The sequence below is a fragment of the Sardina pilchardus genome, chromosome 12, assembly GCF_963854185.1.
Source record: "Sardina pilchardus chromosome 12, fSarPil1.1, whole genome shotgun sequence".
In the NCBI taxonomy this organism is placed as follows: domain Eukaryota; kingdom Metazoa; phylum Chordata; class Actinopteri; order Clupeiformes; family Clupeidae; genus Sardina; species Sardina pilchardus.
In genome coordinates, this window is record NC_085005.1 from 17,250,392 (window position 1) to 17,274,021 (window position 23,630).

General features: G+C 39.7%; 1 protein-coding gene and 4 long non-coding RNA genes across 5 annotated transcripts; 1 reads left to right on the forward strand and 4 right to left on the reverse strand.

Annotated features, from left to right (window-relative positions):
- Window positions 1-452: 452 nt before the first annotated feature.
- LOC134097373 (gastricsin-like) lies at window positions 453-4,480 on the reverse strand. The gene is made up of 9 exons (XM_062550258.1): window positions 4,425-4,480; window positions 3,603-3,732; window positions 3,222-3,339; window positions 2,881-2,999; window positions 2,536-2,723; window positions 2,075-2,191; window positions 1,689-1,836; window positions 1,154-1,252; window positions 453-657 (listed from the first exon to the last, which is right to left on the reverse strand). The coding sequence occupies exons 1-9, from the start codon at window positions 4,478-4,480 to the stop codon at window positions 502-504; spliced, it is 1,131 nt and encodes a 376-aa protein (XP_062406242.1). The 3' UTR covers window positions 453-501.
- A 2,659-nt stretch (window positions 4,481-7,139) lies between these two features.
- On the forward strand, window positions 7,140-11,665 carry LOC134097908 (uncharacterized). Its single transcript, XR_009940966.1, has 3 exons — window positions 7,140-7,383; window positions 8,406-8,669; window positions 8,998-11,665. It is a non-coding gene; the product is annotated as an uncharacterized LOC134097908 (long non-coding RNA).
- A 1,559-nt stretch (window positions 11,666-13,224) lies between these two features.
- LOC134098485 (uncharacterized) lies at window positions 13,225-15,077 on the reverse strand. The gene is made up of 3 exons (XR_009941056.1): window positions 15,002-15,077; window positions 14,675-14,782; window positions 13,225-13,348 (listed from the first exon to the last, which is right to left on the reverse strand). It is a non-coding gene; the product is annotated as an uncharacterized LOC134098485 (long non-coding RNA).
- A 42-nt stretch (window positions 15,078-15,119) lies between these two features.
- Window positions 15,120-18,247, reverse strand: LOC134098484 (uncharacterized). Its single transcript, XR_009941055.1, has 3 exons — window positions 17,617-18,247; window positions 16,294-16,385; window positions 15,120-15,245 (listed from the first exon to the last, which is right to left on the reverse strand). It is a non-coding gene; the product is annotated as an uncharacterized LOC134098484 (long non-coding RNA).
- A 1,862-nt stretch (window positions 18,248-20,109) lies between these two features.
- Window positions 20,110-20,849, reverse strand: LOC134097357 (uncharacterized). The gene is made up of 3 exons (XR_009940915.1): window positions 20,766-20,849; window positions 20,598-20,654; window positions 20,110-20,193 (listed from the first exon to the last, which is right to left on the reverse strand). It is a non-coding gene; the product is annotated as an uncharacterized LOC134097357 (long non-coding RNA).
- Between the last annotated feature and the right edge of the window lie 2,781 nt (window positions 20,850-23,630).

Genomic DNA, 23,630 nt, shown 5'->3' on the forward strand with positions numbered 1-23,630 from the left:
CCCACATGATTGCATAAAGACTCATACTGTAGGTAGCTTAGGCCTATATGTTATTTTAGAAACAAATACTGTAGAAAGCAACTTTTGTACATTCTGATCATATTTTGTAGACTATAGGGCGTTTTTTTTTTTTTTTTGGAAGAGAAAAAAAATGTATCAGATAAAATAATTTGGTGGACCCCCAGCAGTATTCTTATTTTGTAGCTACAGTATATATTTATTGATGCCTTTCTTTTTTGACAAGGAAGATCTTAGCTTCAAAACATGATGTGTGTGTGTGTGTTTGTGAGTATGTGTGTGTCTATGTGTGTGTGTGTGTGTGTGTGTGTGTGTGTGTGTGTGTGTGTGTGTGTGTGTGTGTGTGTGTTCGCAAGAAGCACTCACACTGGTTGAGTTGCAAAGAGACTGTATTGAATCAGCACAAGAGGGATATTCTCTTGTCTTGTTTTCACTAGTTTCTTACAGAAGTTGTACTGATACACTCACTCCAGCATGTGCACTCTAAGCTAGCTGGGCGAAGCCCACTCTGCCGTTGCCCTGGTCGAACACAGAGTAGAACTGCCTGAGGAACACATCACCCAGGATCCAGTAGGGAAGGCCATCTCTGTACTGCGAACTGGAATGCTTGATTCCACTCCAGCAGTTGCCATCTGAATCCTGTGCGTTCAACAAGGCATAACATGTTGATGGCAAGGCAAAGCAAGGCATGGCAATTTTATTTATATAGCACATTTACAGTATTACCAAGCCAGTTCAATGTGCTTTACATCATAGGTAGAACACAGCAAGAAAATCATTTAAAATACGTATAGTAAGAGTAGTCAAATGAATAAATAAAAAATACTGTATAATTAAAGGAAATGTAATAAATTAAGTGTGATAAAAAAAAATAGAATAAAAAAGAACCATTCAAATATAGTGAAAACAGTCAAATACTGTAGCTAAAATAGCCTACTAAAAATAAAACAGAAACACGTTTTTTTTAAAGTAAAATACCATTTTAAGTAAAATGGCATAGATAAATTATCAGTCATACTTGAATATGTGCAGTACACCCACATTTTCCAGGGAGAGACTACAGTATATCCAAGACATGTGCCCTATAAGAAAGTGCACAGCACTTAGTCTTTTGCAGCTACTTTGCCGATCTTACCTGAAGTACGTATGCAGATGGGGGTAGGTGAAGGTGAGCGCCGTTCATGATGAAGGTGAGTGTTGGTCCACTGCTCGCTACGCTACAGTCAAACAAATACTACAAAGAGGGAGCAAACAGAGGCCCAGTTACTCAAGCATGTTTGCATTTCAGTTTGATTTTAACCCTCATGGGTCACTGAAAGGGAATGCATGTGACACAACTGGGTTTTTACATTGTTGTCAAATCCTGTGGAAGAACATGTGTACGATCCTGAGATTTTTTTAGATTCGGGTTGATTTGTATAGTTGGGGAATCTATCAGGCATTGTCCAAAAATGTGACTACAGCATTGCTCATCCCTCTGCGGTGCTTGAAAGTCATTACTTTTAGCCCCAGACATACAAGGCAGTGAGTTGATTTAGGAATGTTAAATCATGAACTTAAATTTTCCTGTAGTCAAATCAATATAGCAAATCAATATATATATCACATCATTTCATATTATATCATATATCCTATGTGTCTGTGTTTTGCCTATGAAGGGAATATCCCACCTGACCACTGTTGTCCTGGTAGGCACCCAGCTGGCTAAGAAGCTGATCTGCATACTGTGGAGGGGCCTCCAGCAGAGAGGTGCCAGTGTCCACAATGGCAGAGCAGCCTGAGTCGCACCAGCCTGTGGACTCGTGGTTCACCTCAAACCTTAAGAGAGAATCAGTGAGACATGTTATACATTAATATGTTAATGTATAATAAACATAGATTATACATACTGTACATTGTGTCATGTATATGGGATCACACAGCCAATATTTTCTGTTATAAGAAAGCTAAGCTGAGTTTGTCATAGACAACAGACACAATTTAAATCAGTTAAATCAGTGTCAGATGAGCGCTGTACTCATGGTAACATAGCTTAATACAGGTCGTCAGGGTTTACCCGTCAAACACCAGCTGCCAGTGGCTGTCCTGTTGCACAGGAACCCATTGGATCTCTCCCTGATAATGAGCTGGATCGGTGCCTCCAAACACAGCCTCGCTGCCCTTTTCCGAGTTCCTGGAAAAGGGTGACAGGTTATTACAACAGGTGTCTCCAACCTTTCTTCCTCCAGGGCTAGATCCCTCTGTACACCATACTACTGCACAACTGTGGCCCCGGCAGTGGCGCAACTGGCTGGGGCACCTGCACCGTATACTGGCGACCCGGGTTCGATTCCCGCCCCGTGGTCCTTTCCGGATCCCACCCCGACTCTCTCTCCCACTCACTTCCTGTCATTCTCTCTACTGTCCTGTCCAATAAAAATAATCTTTAAAAAAAAACTACTGCACAACTGTAATGCAATTGTATCATCAGTGATTATCCCCCCACACAGATGCATCAAATATGCAGTAGCATTGCACCTGCTTAGATAGAATGCAAAGACGGGCTCCTCGATGAGGCCCTCCTGGATCATGGTATCCACAATAGTTTGCTGGTCAGGTTTGAAAGCCAGGCCCATGATGCCATCATGCAGAGGGCGGGCAAAATGGCTGCCTGGTTCTGTCACGCTCAGCCCAATCTTTTGATTAGTGACTGTGAGTTCTCCCATCTGGGAAATTAATTTAAGAGTTACATGATCAGTTTCATTGTTATGCACAAACTTGTTTGGTTTATTAGTAAAATTGGTTCATTATTACTATATTTGGTTCATTATTAAGGATTCTTTTGATTTGCGGACTCCTTGGTTATAGAGAGATCTTTCTCACCGAGACAGTATCATAAGCAAGGACCCCTGTGAGGCTTCCAGTTCCATACGTGATAGAGAACTTCTGTCCGTAGCTGTAGTAGGTGGAGGATTTCTGGGGGTTGTAGAGTGGATGGTGCGCTGCGAGATAACACCAGGATTAATAGCAGAAACATGAGCAGCTCTTATCAAAAGTCCTATAAAGGATTCCAATCAGATTTTGGAACCCAAATCCTATAGGATTCCAATAACGATCCTATAGGAAAATGACAATATCTGTCAGAAAAATCACAATTAGATATTTTACCCAAGTTGAACATACTACGTAAGTGTTTACAGATCAAATTTTGGTGTGGAACATACTGCAGGCATCACTCTTGCAATAGATGGAGTTGATCCAAAGGGTTGTGGATCCTGTGTCAAAGTGGACGTAGAAGTTCTGGGGTGGGGTTCCCACGCCGATCTGGCCAAAGTAAGACATCTGTACACAGAGACAGGGAGAAAAACAAACGAGGGTGTAGTAGCCGTATTTTTCTGCAAAGGCCTACTGTACCTGCAGAGATCGATACCTCTTTTTGCTAACATACACATGAAGGAAATCACATTGGCAATGGTATTACGAGCAGTGAAATCAGAGTATATTAAAGATCATCTCAATATTGTTTGTACAGGAAAGCATTCAAAATAAATAAATAAAAATAAAAATAAAATGGTGCAGCTTAGGTGTGTATAAGATGCCCTCACGTCATATTGGTTGATCAGGTTTTCGGAGTAAACATCGTTTGCACTGAACTGACGATGCTTAAGCAGGTCTTCCAGCACTCCTCTCCTTCGAAGTTCCTCATGAATGGATTTGCGACTACTGAGAGGTACTCTGGGAGAGAAAACAGTGCATCAGACACCTTTTCAATCTTATTACTAATAGTTTGCCAGGGCAAGATCTGTGTGGTCTGTATGAACTGACAGTCAGATGCTCTTTATCCCTTGAGCACTCTTACATTCTGTTTCTTCCTCAGTCTCTGTTTGTACGTAGGCCTACAGTACGAGCCCAATTGCGTGGATTAGCCCGGCATCCAATCCAAAAGAAAAAAACAAGGGTGCTATCATCTCTCACTAGCTCATCTCTTAAAGTGTCAAAAGGGAGGTTTACGACACGGCTATTGGACTCCCAGCTTATCCGGCTGGCAGAGGCGGACATCTCGGTTTCAGAGAGTAAAAGTCCTGCCAAGTATGTCATTCAAGCATTTAGTAAACCAGCTCATCCTAATTAGTAGCCAGGTAGATCAGGAAATGTATGAAGTACGCAGGTAGAAACAATAGGCCTATATGGCGGGACTTTTACTTTCTGGAACCCGGGATTTCCGCCTCTGCAGCTACACACCACAGCCACCAGATTGTACCAGCTGGCTACTGTTACAGTGGTTCTGTCTCCTGTCAACATTCAAAGTAACATTCAAAATGTTCAGATACCCACACTCTGAGGCAGCAGATTTGTAGATATTAACAACCAATTTATGATTGAAAAACAGAATGCTATGCTTGAACCTCATGTCCTTCTAATCTTACCTCAGCAGTCCCTCAGCAAAAGCCAGGCACAGCAAGCTGAGAATGAAATGCTTCATGTCTCTTGGTGGGTCTGATTTGTTTTCAAAACATTGGTGCTGTGCACTGCAGTTCTTTATAAGTGTGAGTGGTCCAATTCATCAGTATCATAATGGCTGTAGATAAGATATGGAGCTTTTTAACCACATGTTTGTGTGTTTTTATCAAGCTAACATGTGCTTTATCAGGTGATTAAAGTTTTTTTGGTCTTCTAATTTCACAAATTAACATTACTTGGACTGATAAGAACAATCTTATTATAGTTGGAATCAGTTGCTATGAACCCCTGCTGTGCTGTCATTGAACTTCACCTTCAGTTGTAACAGGTGTGCAGTCAGTGCCTTTGAGTTAGACTCACAAATATTACAGAGAGAAGAGTGAACCACATGTTCATCCTTTCTCAAGTGACTGGAATCTGGCTAAAGAATATCAAATGTTGATCTGCTTCTCTCCATTGTCAGAGCTGATTTGCTCCAGGGAAGGGTTTGGAAGACTAGCCTCTTCACAGAAAAGAATGAAATGAAAGCTAATGCCAGTAATTATAACAGCAGAAGATCTATAGAAGAGGGTATGGGCACATCAACTCAATCATCCAGCAGGTTTGAATATTGTAATATATGTTTATAAGTCTAGGAGGAAGCCAGATAAGGATCAACTGTTATATGCTGTATATCACCACCATCGCATTGGGAATGCATACTAATGTGTAGTCTTTGGCACTGACATTATGAGTTCACTTTGAGCCCTGCTCCTCCAACCACAAAACCACTGAAATACCAAAAAATAAATATCTCCAATGACCCTTTGAACAAAAGCCTATCTCTAGATGTGTATGCGAATAGGCCTGTTGTATAACCGATAAGGACTAACAATCTACAGTAGGTGCATTTTCCACAGACTTCAGATGTGAATGACTTTGGTCCTGAAAGTTTAACCTTCAGTTTTGCTCATTTGGTTCCTAAAATTTGAACATCTAATTATTAAAGGCCCTTACCGTGTGCAACTGCTTAATGCAAACACTTTTTTTTTTTTTTACTTTAGGCATATTTTTAGCTTGCTGAAATTCAGATTCAGAAATTCAAAGATTGTATGGCATCTGTCTTTGATACAGTATACAGTAGTATAACATGTGAGGTGTGTGTATGTGTGTGTGTTGTGTGTGTGTACGACACGTGCATGAGTGTGTATGAAGGCATGTTTGTATGTGCGTGTGACTTCAAGTGATAAGCATAGGGCAATGTTTTCTCACCACAAGGTGGGGGTATTGGGATGTTACAGAGTTACACAGTTATGAACAGAGACAGTGGACAGGATTTGACCGGACCGTAGTGAGCATCATATACACAGAATTAAAATTTACCGTGTCAGAATCCACCAGTGTCTTATTATGAATTGAAATATGAATTTCAATGTTGGACTTCCTGCTTTCAATTATGTAAAAAACGTCATTTTACATCATTGAAAGCAGGAAGTCCTATTCATGGGTTTCATTGAAATCCGTATTTCTCCCATCTCAAGACAAACTGAGGGAATGATGCACCATTCAAAAACATGACTGGTTTTCTAAAGATACAAAGCTTAATGCTAATCAGTGAAGTGTCCCTTTAAAGGGCTAACACTCTGCCCTCCTGGACTTAATGCTTTTCTGCTGGTCCTGCCAGGACACATGCCTTTCACAGTTCAACAGCAGAGGGCACTAAAGGACCACGTCTTGTTTGGCGAGGGTGTTTGGAAATTCACTCTGGTGTTGTGTACCTTTGGTGACCAGCTGGGGGACCAGACCATCGAGGAGCACATCATAATGGAGGGCTGTGCCCTGCAGAGGCTGGTGGAGAGATGTGGCAACGGTACCACGTCCTCAATAAGAACAAGAACACACAAACAAACACACAAACTTTTTCCTTATAAAGGGTCAAAATGAATGAGCCCTGGTTACTCACTTTTGTCATTGGCCTGTTGATTTCTGCTGCTCCACTGCATATTGAATGTTGCATGGTTACTTGCATACACAGTTATGACTGCATTATATTGCATGTATGAGTTGTGTCACTTGAAAATACACTTTTACAATTAGGCATTAAGTAACAGCCTATGATTCCTCAGTTCAGCAACCACAGACAGGGGAAAGCAGAGGTGCTGACAACAAAGTGAACTCTCTTAAAGGGGCAGCAAAGGTTCCAATCTTCTGTATTAGGTTATTTCACATAATAAACATAGAATTAGGTGAAATGAGCCAAAGTGTTGTGAAGTTTCATAAATAGTAAAAGAAAAATGTTTTTACTAACTGTTGCATCTATCCCTGTAGGACTAATTGTGACAGATTGCCAACAGACAAGCAACTAAGCACTATAGTGTAGTGAATGTGGTTTAGTAACATAGAGAACACATGAAATAGATGCTAGTTTTTGAGAACCTATAAAATCGTAAGGCAGTTTATGGATGCTTGTCATGATCTTTATAATATGATAAGCTGTTGCGTTTATTATTCTATTTCCCTTGCTCTACTCCTTTACCTCCCCCTGTAATGTCGCTTACTGAGAGAGGTGCAAATAAACAGGTAAAGGGTTACAGTGGTTATGCATACTTGAGTTTGACCTGTGGTAAACCAGGAATAACAAATCAGAATTCCCATATCAGCAAGTTGAACCAGTTTCTAATGAACCAAAACTAAACAGTGCACCTAGGGGAACAATAGACATCTCTGTGTGAGGATACACTCAACAGGAAACAATTGCATTGAGAAGAATATCTCAAACTAAATATGAATTCTAACAAATTTTATTACTTTGAAAAGATGCACAAGTAGAATATTTCAATTTTTGTTCGTCTGGAGGAGTGTTCCAAACCACTACTGTTGGGTGCAGAAGAGCCCAGACTAGAGAAGAGTCGGAGAGAAGGATCACCAAGCAGACGGCAAAGTTGGGTAAGATATCAATCTAATCAGAGAGGAGAATCTAAATTGCTGTGCATGACTGCCATGTTCTTGGTTGTGTGTTTCAATACACTATGTTTCATTAATGTTTTATGCCATGACACTTTGTGTTCCTATATGCTTTTCCAACACAATTGTACTGGTTCATTAGTAACATTGTGAAGTCACTAAATCACTTGTATACAGTAGATGCAACCTGTCTGTACTGATGATGAAATAAGGGATTTTCTGTTCATTTGATTTACTGTACAAATTATCATTACACTACAGACACTCTTGAGATACAGTATGTCAATCGACTACAACATGTTGTATGCCTGCAATGGTGTACAGCACTGTTTTCATTAATGGTTTTTCAAAATTTCTCAAATGTTCTTTAGTGTCAAAGGTCTGATTTCATATAAAATTCAGTTGATCTTTATATATCTAAATATACATACATATATTTAGATATACAGCATTTATTTATTTTAAAAAGATTGGCATGAGCTACAGTATGCAGACAAGCCAGTCAAGCCAGTTGTGGTGTTATTTTCCATAGAAGTCTATTCAAGCGAGCGGTGATATAGCCAATAAATAAAGCCAGTCCATTTTCAAGCAATAATTCCTCCATCTCATTCAGACCAATAAACCAATCTGAAGTTCTCTATGCATTGTGAAATTCCAAGTGTAGAAAAACTCACTGGGTGCTGGTAGAGATCAGCTACCTTGAAAACTGTAGCCAACTGGCATACTTATAGCTCACATTTTAATTGCACTCTTATCTGGTTCTATTCCAAAAGCCCAGGAATCAGCCCTAGTGACTCCCCCTACAGTACATAAAAGAGATGACCCAAGTGATATGAATAATGATAGACCTACAGTATCTTCAACCGTCTCTGGTAGAATACAGTAATTGAATACCACACAAACATATTGAAGGTCATGCTTTTTGTTTTTAATTTCATGAAAGTGCTATTTTACAGAATATTGGCAAGATCCTCACATCCTCACATTATTTGTTCTTTGTGCAGTGAGTGAACCCAACATTTCCAAGGACAAGTCTGAGGAGGGGATGTCCTGGCTGTCCAGGAAGAGTCAAAATGACGATCACCCTACCCTTAACTCACAGGCTACGTCAGGATACGAGTCCAACATCTCAGAAGTATTCCAAAGAGTTCCGACGATTGACTTCAAAGACTTCAAAGATTACCTGCCCAGATCACAGATGGATCTGGAAGAAGCAGAAGTATCAGGACTTGACACATCTGACTTGAGCCTCCAACCTGATACTGCAAGTAAGTGTCCTCCATCTCCAGTAAGTGTACAACATCACAATCAGGAAAAGTCACAGTCAAGTATTTATTTCACCATGTAGGCTACAGTACCTATGGTTGATAGAAGTTGATAGAGGTTGAGTTGCAGAGGACAAAGCCATACCAAGAATGAAACGCTACATACAAAATGCTTACCTTGAAATTAGCATAAGTAATTTCTGTCTCAGCTAAAGCAATTTCTGCAATCACAGTCTGACAAACTGCCGACTGCCTATCATGTTATAAGCCCTTAGTCCCAATAGCTCAGGTCCACCTGTTCATTCCCTTTTTCTAAACTGTTTATTTACAGAACAAGATGTTTGGCGTAAAGTCAGTGAGAAGATTGAGGAAGTGAAGAAGAGTATCAGTGAGAAAATAGACAGCCTAGAGACAGAGCTGCAGAAATCCACATTTTCTGGTGACTGAATGCTAGTTTGATTACTATTCCCGAGAAGTAAGTCCTACATGTTTGTGTACATTTGTGTCATACATAATGTTAGAGTTGAGTTATGTAAATCTCCTGGTTCTGTTCTTGTATTGGCCTGCATCTGAAGTATCTCAAATATGACATCCATCTGCATTGTTCATTGCCATTGTGTCAGTGGTGCATTTGCTGGTGTGAGATGCCAGGGTGCTTAATTGACAATTACACGCACCTGTGTGGAGGCAGGTTTTAAAAGCCAAACCAACTTGCGATACAGTCCCAGCCCCGAGTACCAAATGAGATTTGTCCTTAGAAGTCTAGTGGGGCTACATGCCCCCAAGTTTCGTATGCCCTGGTGTTTGGGTGGCACATGGTTGGCTTTTGAATCATCATGATCAGACCCATGAGACTAAATACAGACTAAGAAAAAAGATATTTGAGCATGGCCTATTGAGTGCCTGGACCATTAGGCTATGGAATTGATAGTTGTCAAACAATTGACAGAAAAAAGAGCTTTCTTCACAAATGCATCGGCCTATTTTTATATTCTAAAGTTATAGTCCGGGGCCTCATTTAAAAAAAAAAAAAAAAAAAACATCCTAACTGCTTGTGCTTTTCTAATATCTTCAGCTAAAATGGGATTTCTCAACCTGAATGCAGTTTGGAAACATGCTTCTGTAATACCAAAAATCCTAAATGCCGCCCTTAACTGAGATAAGATTTCAGTTATAAAGTATGAGGCCCCAGCTAAATGTGGCCTCCAGTTCCATGGCACAAACTTAACTTGTTAAATTTTGCCAGAAGAGTATTCAAGTTTGTGGATGTTCATTGTACAAATCAGTACACATTGGTTATTGAAGGAGGCATAAACAGATTAGGTTCATTTAAACTTTTACTAAAGGGCTTTTGCCAAAAAATAAAAAATAAAAATAGAAGGAACATCAGAAGAACCAGACGCCAAAAATGGACTTGCAGTCTTCTTTCCCATCTCCAGTCCGAGGTCCATCCAAGCACTTTTTCACACTTTGTCATATGTTGAAATCTGTGTTGTCACCTTCTCCTGTGCCGACTTTAGCTCTGATACTGTTGACATCTGTACATTTCAGAGGAAAGTTAGTCAGAAAAAAAACAAACTAAAGTTATTTTTATTATTGTTATTCAATTCAGTTTATTTCCTTGTAAATTATACATTGTACATACCATCCTTTGGCTTTTCGTTCACAGTTTCATTATTCAGTTGCTCAGCAGAAATCAGAGTCAAAGCTGGAAAAAATGACATGTATGATGTACAGTAGCACTGTTCCTCAATAATCATGTCAAAAGGTCACTTGTGTGTTTTGGTCTTTTGTTCTGCTGGCCTATCTAGTTTTACTCACTCAGAGTCCTTTCCACCTCATCCAGGATAATACGACTTCCATCACTGTCGTTCCCATTACTCATCCCATTCTGGGTGAGAACATCTGGGTTACTCATGAGGAGTTCTTTAGCCCTCTTACTGGCTCTGGCCACGTGTCTCTTCAGTAGCTCACTGACGAGACGCCTCTGCAGTGCCTGCTTCACCTTCTTTTTGCTTTTCAACTCATTCCTTGAACTGTCCTCATCCAGGTGGACACCCAAATGGAACAATTCTAGATTCAACTCCCACAGGTCGTATTTCTTAACCTTTTTCTTGATGGCAGCTGATCCATCATACCTCTTTTGTCGTGCTGCTAGACAGCAGTTCAGAAACCAAAACATCCACATTGTATTAAGCTACCACAAAATCAACAATCAACCAACTTCTAGGAAAACTTCAGAAAGAATGACCAAGAATGGCAGTTTTGTGGAGCTGCTGTGTTATGTTCTACTACATCATAATGTTGCTAAGCTGCCCCTGTGACAGAAACAATAATTTGATGATGACAATGGAATTTAAGAACATTCCATGGAATGGTGTACAGTTGAGCTCAAAGAAAAGGAAATTGATCTTAATGCCTTAATTTAAACAGGAAAGTCCAACACGAAGGACACCAATGTTATTTGTGAATAAATCGTATATTGTAAATAAATCAATGCTCTTCCTTAAAATACAGGGGGCATAGGCCTATACACACCCCTATGTCATAGAGGCAGGAAGATTTTTTATTTTTAATGGCCAGTTATTTCTTGGATCCAGGGGCCGGTTGCACCAACATGTTTACGCCCGGTCTTAAGCTACGCCGGTCTTAACTCAGCGTTCTAAGTCCAACCTGATAGATACGCCAGTTGCACCATCAAGGCTTAGGCCTTCTTTTCGCTAAGACCGGGCGTAAATCTTGGGCATGTTCTGTTAGGTAGTTCAGGTAGGTTCTGTTTTTTGTTTGTTTGTTTGTTTGTTTGTTTTGGTTGATTAATTCATCAGTGCACTTGTACATTGTATGTCAACAAAATAACGGTAAAACTGTAATATTTTTTATCACAACAAGAATCTGTGATTCTAATAAAATAACCATTATGTTCTTCCTTTGTAAATTCACATGTCAATCCCTTTTGTTTTTCATTCTATTGCTTATTAAATAAAAACACAACTTCTCCATTGCCACTCCATTCTCTCTCTGTTGTCTGCAAAACTTTACCCAAGATATACCTAAATTTATGTAATACCCTTATTAACCACCTGGTGGCACCCCATCTATGTTCAGAGAATATTACAGTGAAGAGGTTGTTGCTCCCACTGTGCACTTAGTGCTCATTTTGTTCTTCATACCCACGTGGAAAATGTCTGTGAAATGTAACAGACATAATACAGTCACAAAAAAAGTAGCATTTGTTTCAGAAAACCTTTATTCCACGTGGGAGGGCTTTATAACATTTTCAAATCAAACTCTTTAGCACACATGTTCAATATGCACTTAGTCCTTTGAGTTTGTGATGTGTTATGGTTTGTATAATAGTATTATTTTATTATAATTTGTCCATTGATAGAATTTGACATTTATTTTGCTATTGTCCTTAAATTATACTAATTATTACTATTCTCCCTATTGTAATTGTTCACTGTTAATTTGATTTGTACTGTTATTTATTTGTATGTCGCTTTGGACAAAGGCGTCTGCTAAATAACCATAACCATAACCATAACCATAACCATCTCTCTATCTCTCTCTGTGTGTGTGTGTGTGTGTGTGTGTCTGTGTGTAGTCTATGTCTCAGTACCAGTTCTAGTACCAAGTCTAGCAGGACAAGTCCAGACTTAATTTTCAGGAAATGTGACTTGATTTGGATTTGAGCACAGATGACTTCAATTTGGACTTGAAGGTTTTTTTTTTTCTTACAATTTCATATTAAACTTTTTGGGGCTATGGGGCTAGAATACCTCGTAATGCATGCCATTCTATGAATTTACAACTTTTTAAAATTTCATTCATGTTCATTTCTAGTAGACATCATGGCATGTTTGTATCTGAACTACAGAATTTCCGGTAACACTTTACATTACGGCTCGCTAATAAGGTGGTAATTGTATGGTAATTTCTATGTAATTTCATGGTAACAATCCCTTGTTACCACTTGTTACCACTTATTACCAGTAATTTCTATGCAGTTTCTAGTGCAATTACTCTGCTGTTTCTAGGTAATAGCAATGCAAACAGCATTAATTACGGTGGTAATTCCCCCCAGCAAAATCACGTTGAAAAGTCGTTGAAAAGACGTCTTGTCAAGTCGTCGAAACAACGGCCCAGTTTGGTTTAAAAGTGAAAGGTTAGATGACGTCTTTTCATGGTCGTTGAAAAGACGTCTATGGAAAGACGCCTTTTCAACGTTTAAATTTGGTTGAAACCACGTCTTGTTTAGGTGCTGCCATGGACCTATTTTCAACCAGAATTTTGCTGTTATATATGAATTTATAAGCCTATATTATCCTATTATAGGCTTTTAAATAATGTGCATTAAGCACTTACTAACTTTACCATTACCCATACTATTGCTGTTAAAATAAGCCTATATTATCCTATTATAGGCTTTTAAAATGTGCATTAAGCATTTTCATTTACCAACTTAACCATCTAGATGATAAATACATAATCTAATAGGCCTACATTACAATAGCAAGCTAGGCGTAAACAAACAGTCAAACAAACGTTATCCATTTCATTGCAATTTTATTTAATTCTTGAAGTCTCCGCCACCGGACCGTCCAGGTGCATCATGTTTAAGATGATCTGCCTCAGCTCTCCCGATGTCACGGTCAGCCCTGTTGCTCCATTTTTCACCGCAGCTGAAATGACAGGAAACATTTTCATTAACAGTGTTTCCCATACATTGAGTAATCTGTGGCGGGCCGCCACGAAATAATGTTCTATGTTGTACGATTGAAATTATTTTTAAATCATGTTATCAATTGAATCACTTTCATTGAGCTGCGCGCACGCAGCTTTTTCTTTGCCCGAATGAAACCACTGCCTCTGCATGTGCATTTAACAAAAACGATTGTTGAAGGATTGTTGTTGCCACATACGGCGAGCTAAACTGCTATTAATTCTGCTTAACATGCGGCGCAAATGTGTTCAAAACGGCGGCATTCAAGTGAACTTTTGCTAACGTCTCACAACGTAGCCCACATTAGGGAGACTAAACTAAGTTATGCATTCGAGCCGTATCTCTAAGCGTTAGAATAGTGTAACGAAGAGACTGTTGTGTGGTCTCAACCGCTGACCGGCCCGCTGGCCGGTGAAGTACCCGATCCAATGCTGCCTCCACAGCAGCTAACGAGGAAAACCCCCTGACTGGGAAGCGACAATCAGTCCTCACTCCTACATCCCCGGCCTTAGCTAGCGTCTCCTAACCCTCTCTGGCTTCACCGCGGGCAGCCCTGAACACGCAGGTGTTATCAATTACAATGTACAATTCCAATTCACATTGATTCCCCCCACAGATCCGCCCCCACACAAGAGTCTCTTCGTTGACACCAAAGATTCTAGAACAGAGCTCTGTTCTAGAATCTTTGGTTGACACTATTCTAACGCTTGGAGATACAGCTCGAATGCATAACTTAGTTTAGTCTCCCTAATGTAGGCTACGTTGTGAGACGTTAGCAGAGTTAACTTGAATGCAGCAGTACGGTGTACATTTTAGGACCGTACAGCAGCCGTTTTGAACACATTTGCGCAGCATGGTAAGCAGAATTAATAGCAGTTTAGCTCGCGCGAGTCTCCTCGTTACGTTTGGATGTCGAATTTAGCATGCTAACAGGTACTTTTCTCTTCCGCTGTCGTGAATGAACAGCTGACAGCGCGGCCGCATTTAGAAGGCGTCACGACGTGATTATTTCTGAGATTCTGATATGTTTTCAAAACTGGAATTTATTGTGCATACGTCATGGTTGAAAACTTCAGAATCTCAGAAATAATCACGTCTGCAGTCGTCTTAAAACGGCTACATCAAGTCAAACCAGACCGACATAAAAAAAGCACACCTCCAAAGTGTAGTTTTAGGTTGTTTTGGATAGAAGCGTCTGCTGATTGACTAAATTACCAAATGCGGGGGGGAAAGGAAAATGTATAGCACACTAAAGCATAGGGAAATATAAATGTATTTCACTCACAGCATTAAGGGCCCTGTTGGTTGTGGTTAGCGGAGGGAGGTCCCAGGAAGAGGCCACGTTCTGTACCCTTCCCATTTCTTCAGCTGATAGGTTTGATTCCACCTCCAGCTTGAAGATGGAGAGCATGAAAGAGATACATAATGGTTAGACAGTGTGTTAAAAGTTTATAGAATCATAATAGTGGGTCCACCAGTTGACTCCTCAGTTTTTCTAAAATCATTATAAAGTCAAAGACCCACAGTCTTTGGGGGCAACACACAAACAACAACAAAACAAAATAAAAACACAACATAACATCAAACATTAGTATTTTCTATGTAAACATACAAGCCTGATTGTTTCTCTAATGTCCAGGTCTGCACAGTCCTCCAGGTTTACTGTAGCCGTGTCTGGGCTCCCACGAGGCAGTATGGACAACCACATCACAGAGTCCAGACAAGCAGGGTCCTCCATGAAGGAAAGAGTGCCCCACAATTCTCCCAGCCACAATGAACATATCACTGAGAAAGGGAGAAGCTGAGGGGACCAAATGACCAGGCTCTCCTTCAAAGTGGTGTAACAATGGTGTTTGCTGTTTCAAAAAAAAAAAGACAAAAAAGCAAAGTTAGAATAAAACAACTTTGCTTGCTACAACACTTAGAAATAATACAATTCAGTACATAGTGAACCGTACACTGTTCAATTCAATTCAATTCAATTCAAAAAACTTTATTTATCCCCGAGGGGCAATTTCTCCATGCAGGCATAGCGACACATAAGACGCACAACATACAAGACAAACAAGACAAGACACGGGTAGAACAGGACAGACAAGGGTGTGTGTGTGTGTGGGTCCAGTCCCATAGTCCCAGGATAGAGAGGAGGAGGAGGAGGTCCATCTCTCGAATGACGGCTGTAGAGCACCAGCGGTTGTTGACATACAGACAGACTCGTCCTCCGTGTGCCTTTCCAGCGCTGCATCCGTCTCCAATCAGCCCCAACGAAGCGCTGAAGCCTCGCCTCCCTCGTCCTCCGCGACCGTCAGCCCGAGATAGCTCCGCCGGAATCGGCTACTCCACAGGCTACTGAACATGCCCGCAAACAATCGTGCAGGTTTCTCCGATTTTGTAGAAATTCTCCTGTGTATCTGACAGGTCGGTTGTCATCTGGAAGACTGCCTCCACTTGTCCATTCAGGAAATCTGGCGGATGGAATCAAAAGTAGGCTAGCCTTTAGAAGTTGCGGTAGCTTGATGGAATCCAACGAAAACAAAGTGGCGTCCTTTCACGTTCCGTTACTATGCAACTCCAAAAAGTTTGCCGTGTCCCACTGAGATCAAGAGCAGCAGTATATCTTATATCGGTATGACCCAAAAACGAAGAGGAAGATGATGCAGGAACATAAAAACGTTAAAAACACCGACAATACAAACAATATAACAAAAAACACTATGCCAGCACCAGCCGGTCGCCACAAGAGCAGCGCCACGGCGTCGCACACACACGGCGTCGCCTAGCAACCCAGATTCTTCAAAGTCATCCAGCAGTTACTTTAGCTTAGAATAATGGCTTCAAACACATTTTGAGACAGAACTTGAAATAATAGATGAAAATGGTTTTACGTAAAGTTTTTTTTTTTACCCTGAGTAGCATTCACCATCTGACAGTACTAGCAGTTGCAGTTCTGGAAGTTGATGGTAGATCTTCCAGGGACACACTTAAGAGTTGATGTGCTGAGAAGACAAATGAGCAAAGGCTTTAGAAAAAGCAACAGTTACACAGAAAAATGACAGGAATCCCAGACCTCAAAAGCAGCGTCTAGTAAAAACACGCTGGAAGTGTCACTTCTTACATAACCAATTTCCAAAAATAATCATTAAACACAAACCCATCAGAACTTATTGACACAGTCTATAACACAGGAGGAAGAGGGAGACACACACACAGACCAGGAAACCAGGGGACACAAGGGACCACAGGGGATAGTCCAACAAGGGGGTACATAGCTTCGGCGCTACAATACAATCACATAAACACACAACTAGTTTCCCCTACCTTTCACTTTAAAATACCAACATATTGCACAACCTGGGCATCTGAGCCTCGACAATGTTGACCACTCTGTTACTACTCTGTGCCAAATGACAGTCAATAAATAGATAGATATTACTATCATTATTAATAATAATAATAATAATAATAATAATAACAACAACAATAACACTATTAACATGCTGCACAACTGGTCAACAGGTTCTCCACGTCTGGTAATGATGACTGCTTGCTATGAACCATAAACAATAAATGGAGAGTGGGCCTAATAGCGATTCTGGTATTTAAAATAGTCCTGTTGGCAACAAGTACAAGTTGTTGCTACCAAAATGCTACAACAAAAATGAAGTGGATAACAGCGCGCTGCTTGTCTACTCTAGTCTAGTGTAGGCTATCTAGCAGGACGGTGGAGAGATATCCATGGTTACAAAGGACTCTTCGGGACGGGTAGATCTAGCCGCGAAAAAAATTCAAATTTTCGCGCTACCTTTGTGAACGTTCTAAGCAGGTCCACGAAATCATGCGTGTTGCAATCAGGTTCCTAACTTCCTAGTTACCACAAACGGCCCTAAATTGTGTTGAATAGATCAGACAGAAAATACTTTCCTTTCATAGAGATAACGGGACCTAACAGCAATTACAAACGGGTTTCAAGTCCGACTACATTATCAGCGGTAGAGTGAATTAACACAGAAGAATTTCTCCACTCAAGTAAAACTAGCCCAGGACAGGTTAAGTTAGCATGGTAACATACAGATCCTCGATTAGCAACTCTGCTTCTGCTACTCCGCTTAATCATCTCTGATAGCACTGTTGATGGTGTTCAGAGCATTCGTCTCGTTTTGGCAAAACTGACTCTCGATCAAAATGTTACATTTCTACTTCCTAAATCATAGGCATAAACTCACTTACCTCAGTAGCAGGTTCCATCTTCACGCTGTTCTTCAACGGCTTCAACTGACTGTGTGTTTCAAACAAAGTTCGAAATGGGCTCGGCTACGGCTTCCCGCCTCCGTTCCTCTTGTACATGCGCAGAGTTCACTCCTGTCTCCTTTACGTGAACATTTATGTGATTTTTTTTTTTATCAGAATTTTAATTACTCATTATTTCAATGACTGATTTTTTTCCATCTGAATTTTTCCTCTGATTTTTTTTTTCAGAGGGGAGAAGGCTAAAAACAGAGTTGTCCGTCCATATCAACTGTTGCCATGAGTAAACAAACAAAAGTCACACACGCAGTTAACGGCAGCCAAGATGGCGGCGCCGGGCGCCCGTAGAGTTCGCGGCGGATTTGGGCAATCCCCGGGGGGGAAAGATGGTCGACAGGAACGATAATGTAGTCCTAGGTAGACTATAACTGATAATTTACATCAGGATTTAATTAGTTGATATGTGGTCTGAAAAAGGACGTGCTAAAGACGTCTTTCCTTAGACCAAAATGGGCCGGCCAAAACAAGACCATTATTCTACGTCTAATTTTGGTTGAAATCAGGGCCATGACGGACCGACGGGATTTAGCCCAAATATCAACGTTGAAATGACGTCGTGTGCTATATGTTATTTTGATATAATTTTATGAATAATCCTTTGTAGCCACTTATTACAAGTTATTTCCATGCAGTTTCCAGTGCAATAACTCTGCAGTTTTTAGGTAATAGCGATGCAAACAGCTTTCATTTTGAGTATAATAAAATGGTAATTATTTGAAACTTTACTTATTATTTTTGTTTAATTACATGACAAACAAGGAGGTAATTTCCAGGAAAATACACAGCATCGGGGCCGTAAAATACATTATCACTTATTTCCACCCAATTACTTAGTTATTAGCCTACTAATAAAGAGAAAAACCAAGTCATTGTCGTAGTAAGCTGGTAAAGAAGACATTGCCTGTAACTAAACTGGAACAAGTTAAGTAATTTTATGGAAACTATATGGTATCAGAGCTGTAAAATGCACTATTGCCTCTTCCTATTTAATTACCTAGCTGTGTTGATAAACCCATCAATTATCCTTATGACATTTTTAGTGTTGTTTTTGTTTAATTACCTGAAAAACAAAGAGGTAATTACCAGGAAAATACACAGTATCAGGGCCGTAAAATACATTATCACCTATTTCCACTCAATTACTTGGTTACCATCTGGCTAGGCTATTTTGTAGCCTACTGACATTCAACACACAAACACATGTTGAGTACGACCTTTATTACTTTGTTCTGCAAAAAAAGAAAGTTAACATTTAACATACAACATTTAAAGTAGCCTGTAAGTCCGCCGAAAATTTAACTAAGCCATGGAAGAAGTATTTTTCGTTGATCAGCAGTAGGCTAGCCTGCAGAGCTAGCATGAGCTACAGCCCAAAATCGCTAACAGTGGCATACTGTAAAGCCATAGGCTACGCTTTCAAAATTAAACCACTAACATTGCTCAAAACAGCGCAAAACCTCGTCAGCAGCTAACTCGAGGTGTCTACATATAAAACAAAGCACCAGTTAGTCTGTAAACTTTGGAATAGTCTGTACACACTTAGAAATCGTTCGAGACTGCAACTCTATATGAAGCACAGAAATGTCACACAAGTGTTCACACGGAAGCACGCACGGGAGCTAGCAAACACACTAACGTGGCCATCACGTGGCCGCAACGTGATTTTCCGACCAAGGCTTACGTTGCCGCCACGTTATTTTCCGACGTGGCCGCCACCGGAAAAGTGAAAGACGCGATCATGTTGCCGCCACGTTATTTACAAACATTACCACACCGTACCGGCGACCTTCCTGCAACATCGCCGCCACGTTATTTTCCGACGTGGCCGCCACCGGAAAAGTGAAAGACGCTATCATGTTGCCGCCACGTTATTTACAAACATTATCACACCGTATCGGCGACTTGGCGGCAACCTTCCTGCAACATTATCGCCACGTTAATGCCACGTAACGGCAACATTGTAACAGCTATAGGCGGATCTGCAGATGCAGTCCTCATTTGCCCACTCTGTTGGTTTTAAAGGGAAACTTGGCATCTATTTCAACTTAATAAACCCGTTTAGAAATCATTTGGATGAAGAAACCTACCTTTCCAACGTTGAGCCAACCATTTCATTACATGGCCATGGCCAACATACTTGCCAACCTAAAAAATGCCATACCAACCTTTTGCCAACTAAATAAACAAAAAACACTTCTGTTTTCAACCACTTAGACTGTCAGCAGACCTTCTAACAAATGTAAAAATATAGCCAACCATCTGCCAATTACCAATCCTCTGTGAAGTTAACTTAAATAGGTACCTTACCAGAATTTTTAAGATTGTGACAATGCAATTCAACAATGAATAGGCCATAAGAGACGGCACAACAGACAAACTGAATTAGTTATAAAAATGAACCATTTATTGGTCATTAAATGATCAGTTCCAACTTCTGTATTGCAACTTAATGCAGTTGTGTTGGGGTGCTGTTGTCTTCAAAAGAGTTGTTGTATTCTCCTGTATAAAAGCAAACAAACAACAAAACACAATGGAACTTTTTAGAACATTCAAGAAGTGTCGTTCTATTTTAATTACACAACCCTAAACAGGAAAAGTTGGGTTAGGTAAGGGAGGTGCTGGGGTTTTGTGTAAAATGCATATATAAACAGCAAACAGAAAAAAAACAGAATGTGATTATCTGCAAAAAGGATATCAAATGTTGAAAATTACACATTTGACTATTGACTATTGACTATTTCATTGTACATTTTGATGTCCATTTTGAATTTGATGCCATCAATACATTTCAAAAAAATTCTTCATGCAGTGAAAATAAAGCTGTATGCCTAGTGAAGACAAAATACATCTGTTTAATTGTGGGTTAGACAGAGGAAGAAAAAACGTTACTGGAAGACACGTACATTCACTTTCACAACTGCTGAAGTCTGGAGAAGGGGGCGGCAATGGCATCAACTTTTCTGTGTTAAAATATATACAAGTTGTAATTATTAAAATGTAAATATTAATCAAAACTACCACTTGTAAAGATATTTAATCAAACATCCCCATACTTGTTAAAAGCTGTGTACCTTTTTCTGCTCTTTTCTTTCTTCCCCCATCTCCACTACATTTAGGCAGTTCTTTATCTTTTCCTCTGCTCCCACCACTAGCTCCTTGTTTTTTGGCAGCATCTATCAGCATTAAATTAAACACAATTAAACAGAGAAAGAGTTAGCAAACAGATCATTTGAGGTATATCTTGTGGAACTCTGTATGATTAGTTGATTAACTGGCATTATTCCACTGACTTGCATTGTATTTCATATTTGATAGAGCTGGAGTTCTCTTTCTGAATCAGACAAACATAAGAAGCAACATGTATGCATTATAACTGCACATAATTAAACATATAAAAAGACAGATTATCTCTTCTTTTATTGTCTTTATCAGGACATAACTCTTTAAGCCTTTTGTTGGATCCATTCTGACTTTTTTTTTTTTAAATGTGTTGCTGGCATTAAATTCAAAATTTGCTTGAAATTAACATTTGACATTTTACTCATTTGATTGGTTGTCTGTGTCCTCTTTGCAGCTAAATATGGGTTAACAAGATTTTAAAATGATTACATTCTGTTTTTATTTTGCATTTTACATTTCCCAAGTAATTTGTATTATTATTATTTGATGGTTTTACATCAAAGCACATTAGATATTAAGGCTAATAGAAGTTGTTGAGTTAATTCCTGTTATAGACTAAAAAGGTAATTATTAAAATCTCCAAGTAAACAATTGTAAAAGATTTGGAATAGTTCTATGTACCATTTTCTCCAGGACCTGGGACTGTCACTGCAGGTGTTGATAATGGAAATGGTGGTGTGGCTGGCAAGGTCTGTTTTTTTGCTCCATTACTGCAGAATCTGTTTTTGGGTCTTTCCATTGTCTCTGCATATGGAACAGTAAGAAACAGAATCAGTACACGATATTTCAAAGTCTTGATCACTCTATGTTTTCATCTGTGCTGTTTACCTGTGTGGAGCCTGCTTGTTGAGGCCTGCACTGGAGGTCTTCCTGAGACTGCAGATGTAGGGGCTGATGTAGGCCTAAATTCAACATTTTTGACGATAGTCTGTTGATTGAATGAAATGCAATCAAATTCTTAAAAGTGCAGTGAACGCCAGTTGCAAATAAGCCAAACACAGTACGCTATAAAAGGAGAACAGAGGAAACATAGCCTACTACTCTTTTCCGCACTGTCCTCGTCTGTCGACTCCAAACTGTTGCCTTTGCAGAACTTCACAAGCCTCCTTCAAGCCTTTTCATTGGAATCTAAATATAAAAACAAACAACATAATTAAACCTACTTTCTGAACATCTAAAAAGAACTGCTTAACTCACAAGGAGCATGTTTAATGTTGAGCATTAGATTCACGGTTACTTCTCTATAAGATATTTCTTCTTAATATTGTGGAACTTCCTTAATAACTTATACTCAGCCACCCATTCAGTTGAGTATCATGGGCTTTAATGGCAATTACATCCACACACATAAGTTAAGCTTACCATATTCATTCACAAATGTTTCCAGGAACAGATTGCCATTCTGTTTTTTTTTTTATATATCCAAGATAAAGATAACGAATGGTTGCGTGAGATTCAGCATGCGTTAACCTCACTGCCCTCCGCTATTCCTGACGTTTTGTGTTCTGTCTGAATAAGTGTTGTTTGCAGACATAGTGTGTTATGTATCCCAAGTAGGCGGCCAAACAAATAACAGTTAGCAGCTAACGTTAATTACAGTTACTACAGCTGATTTCGATTCTGCATCGTTTACCTATGGCTATGTGAGATGGCTAACGTTAACTGTTAGCAGCTAGCAGGCTAGCTATGCTGGCTTGCCTAAATTATAATGCTAAATTTACATCAGAGTGCTAACGTGAAGCCATATAACAATGCCTTACTAGATAACAAATTGATTATATATACATTTGTATATAAAAACACATAATACATTATGAGCAGATAGATTACCTTCGACTGGCTGTGCTAACTAAGTGGCTGGAGTTGTGAGGCTACGGTTGGAAGATAACTGTAAACAATTCTATGTTACGCACTCACCGTTCTACTATTAGAAGAATGCGCTCGCTCTTCTAGGTCCATGCCCCGATCATGGCTCCGATGCATTAGGTCTGTGAGATATGTTCAGGTGTTTTTTTTTTAAAAGCATGTTTCCGGAGCGGCTGCTGGCAGAAGTTTGATGACTTGTTAGACTAAAACAACGATTATAATGTTTCTGAAATGTATTAGTTGTATGAAACACGAAGTAAGCGAAAACATGCAGTCAGACCACAGGCACACAAACAAATTTCAACAACAAAAAAAAACGTACACGCAGTAAGCTTATTGCTAGCTGTTGAAAACATTTATCCATGGGCTCTAGTTCATTTATTCTAAACGGTTCTCATTTCAACCTGGCCTGCTCTTGCATTTGATCGCTGAATACTTTACATATGCCTATTAGCAATTGTATTTTTAAGCATGACCACACACCAACATTCTATTCAGAAAGGCCTATTCATGGGTTTCATCAGGTCCCTTTCCACAGGTGTATTAATCAAGCACCATGCAGTCTGCATTGATAATCAAGGTGCTTGATTCTATACACCTGTGGAAAGGGACCTGATGAAACCCATGAATACAAACTTAAACTTAAATAGGCTTCCAGTGTTTGGGGAGTCACAGAATGCATGTTTACATTTGTTACTCCGTTACAGTTACAATAGCTATTTAGGCTGCAGTTACATTGTTGAAATCAATGGATAAGGCTATATATGATACTTCTGTTACAAGTTTGCTCTCTCTAAATAAATGAAGGCAACTCCATGCATTTCTGCGAAGGCCCTGAAAGCAATGATGAAAATGTTTCACTGCTTAAATCCAATGCATGGGATGGTTTC

What these genes read in the sequence shown, in the direction of transcription:
- LOC134097373 (XM_062550258.1), bottom strand. Translation starts at nt 4,480, where the DNA reads ATGAAGCATTTCATTCTCAGCTTGCTGTGCCTGGCTTTTGCTGAGGGA. An exon ending in TTGCTTATGATACTGTCTCG is followed by an intron (nt 2,724 to 2,880) that starts GTGAGAAAGATC and finishes TTAATTTCCCAG; the next exon opens with ATGGGAGAACTCACAGTCAC. An exon ending in TTTGCATTCTATCTAAGCAG is followed by an intron (nt 2,192 to 2,535) that starts GTGCAATGCTAC and finishes ACCCTTTTCCAG; the next exon opens with GAACTCGGAAAAGGGCAGCG.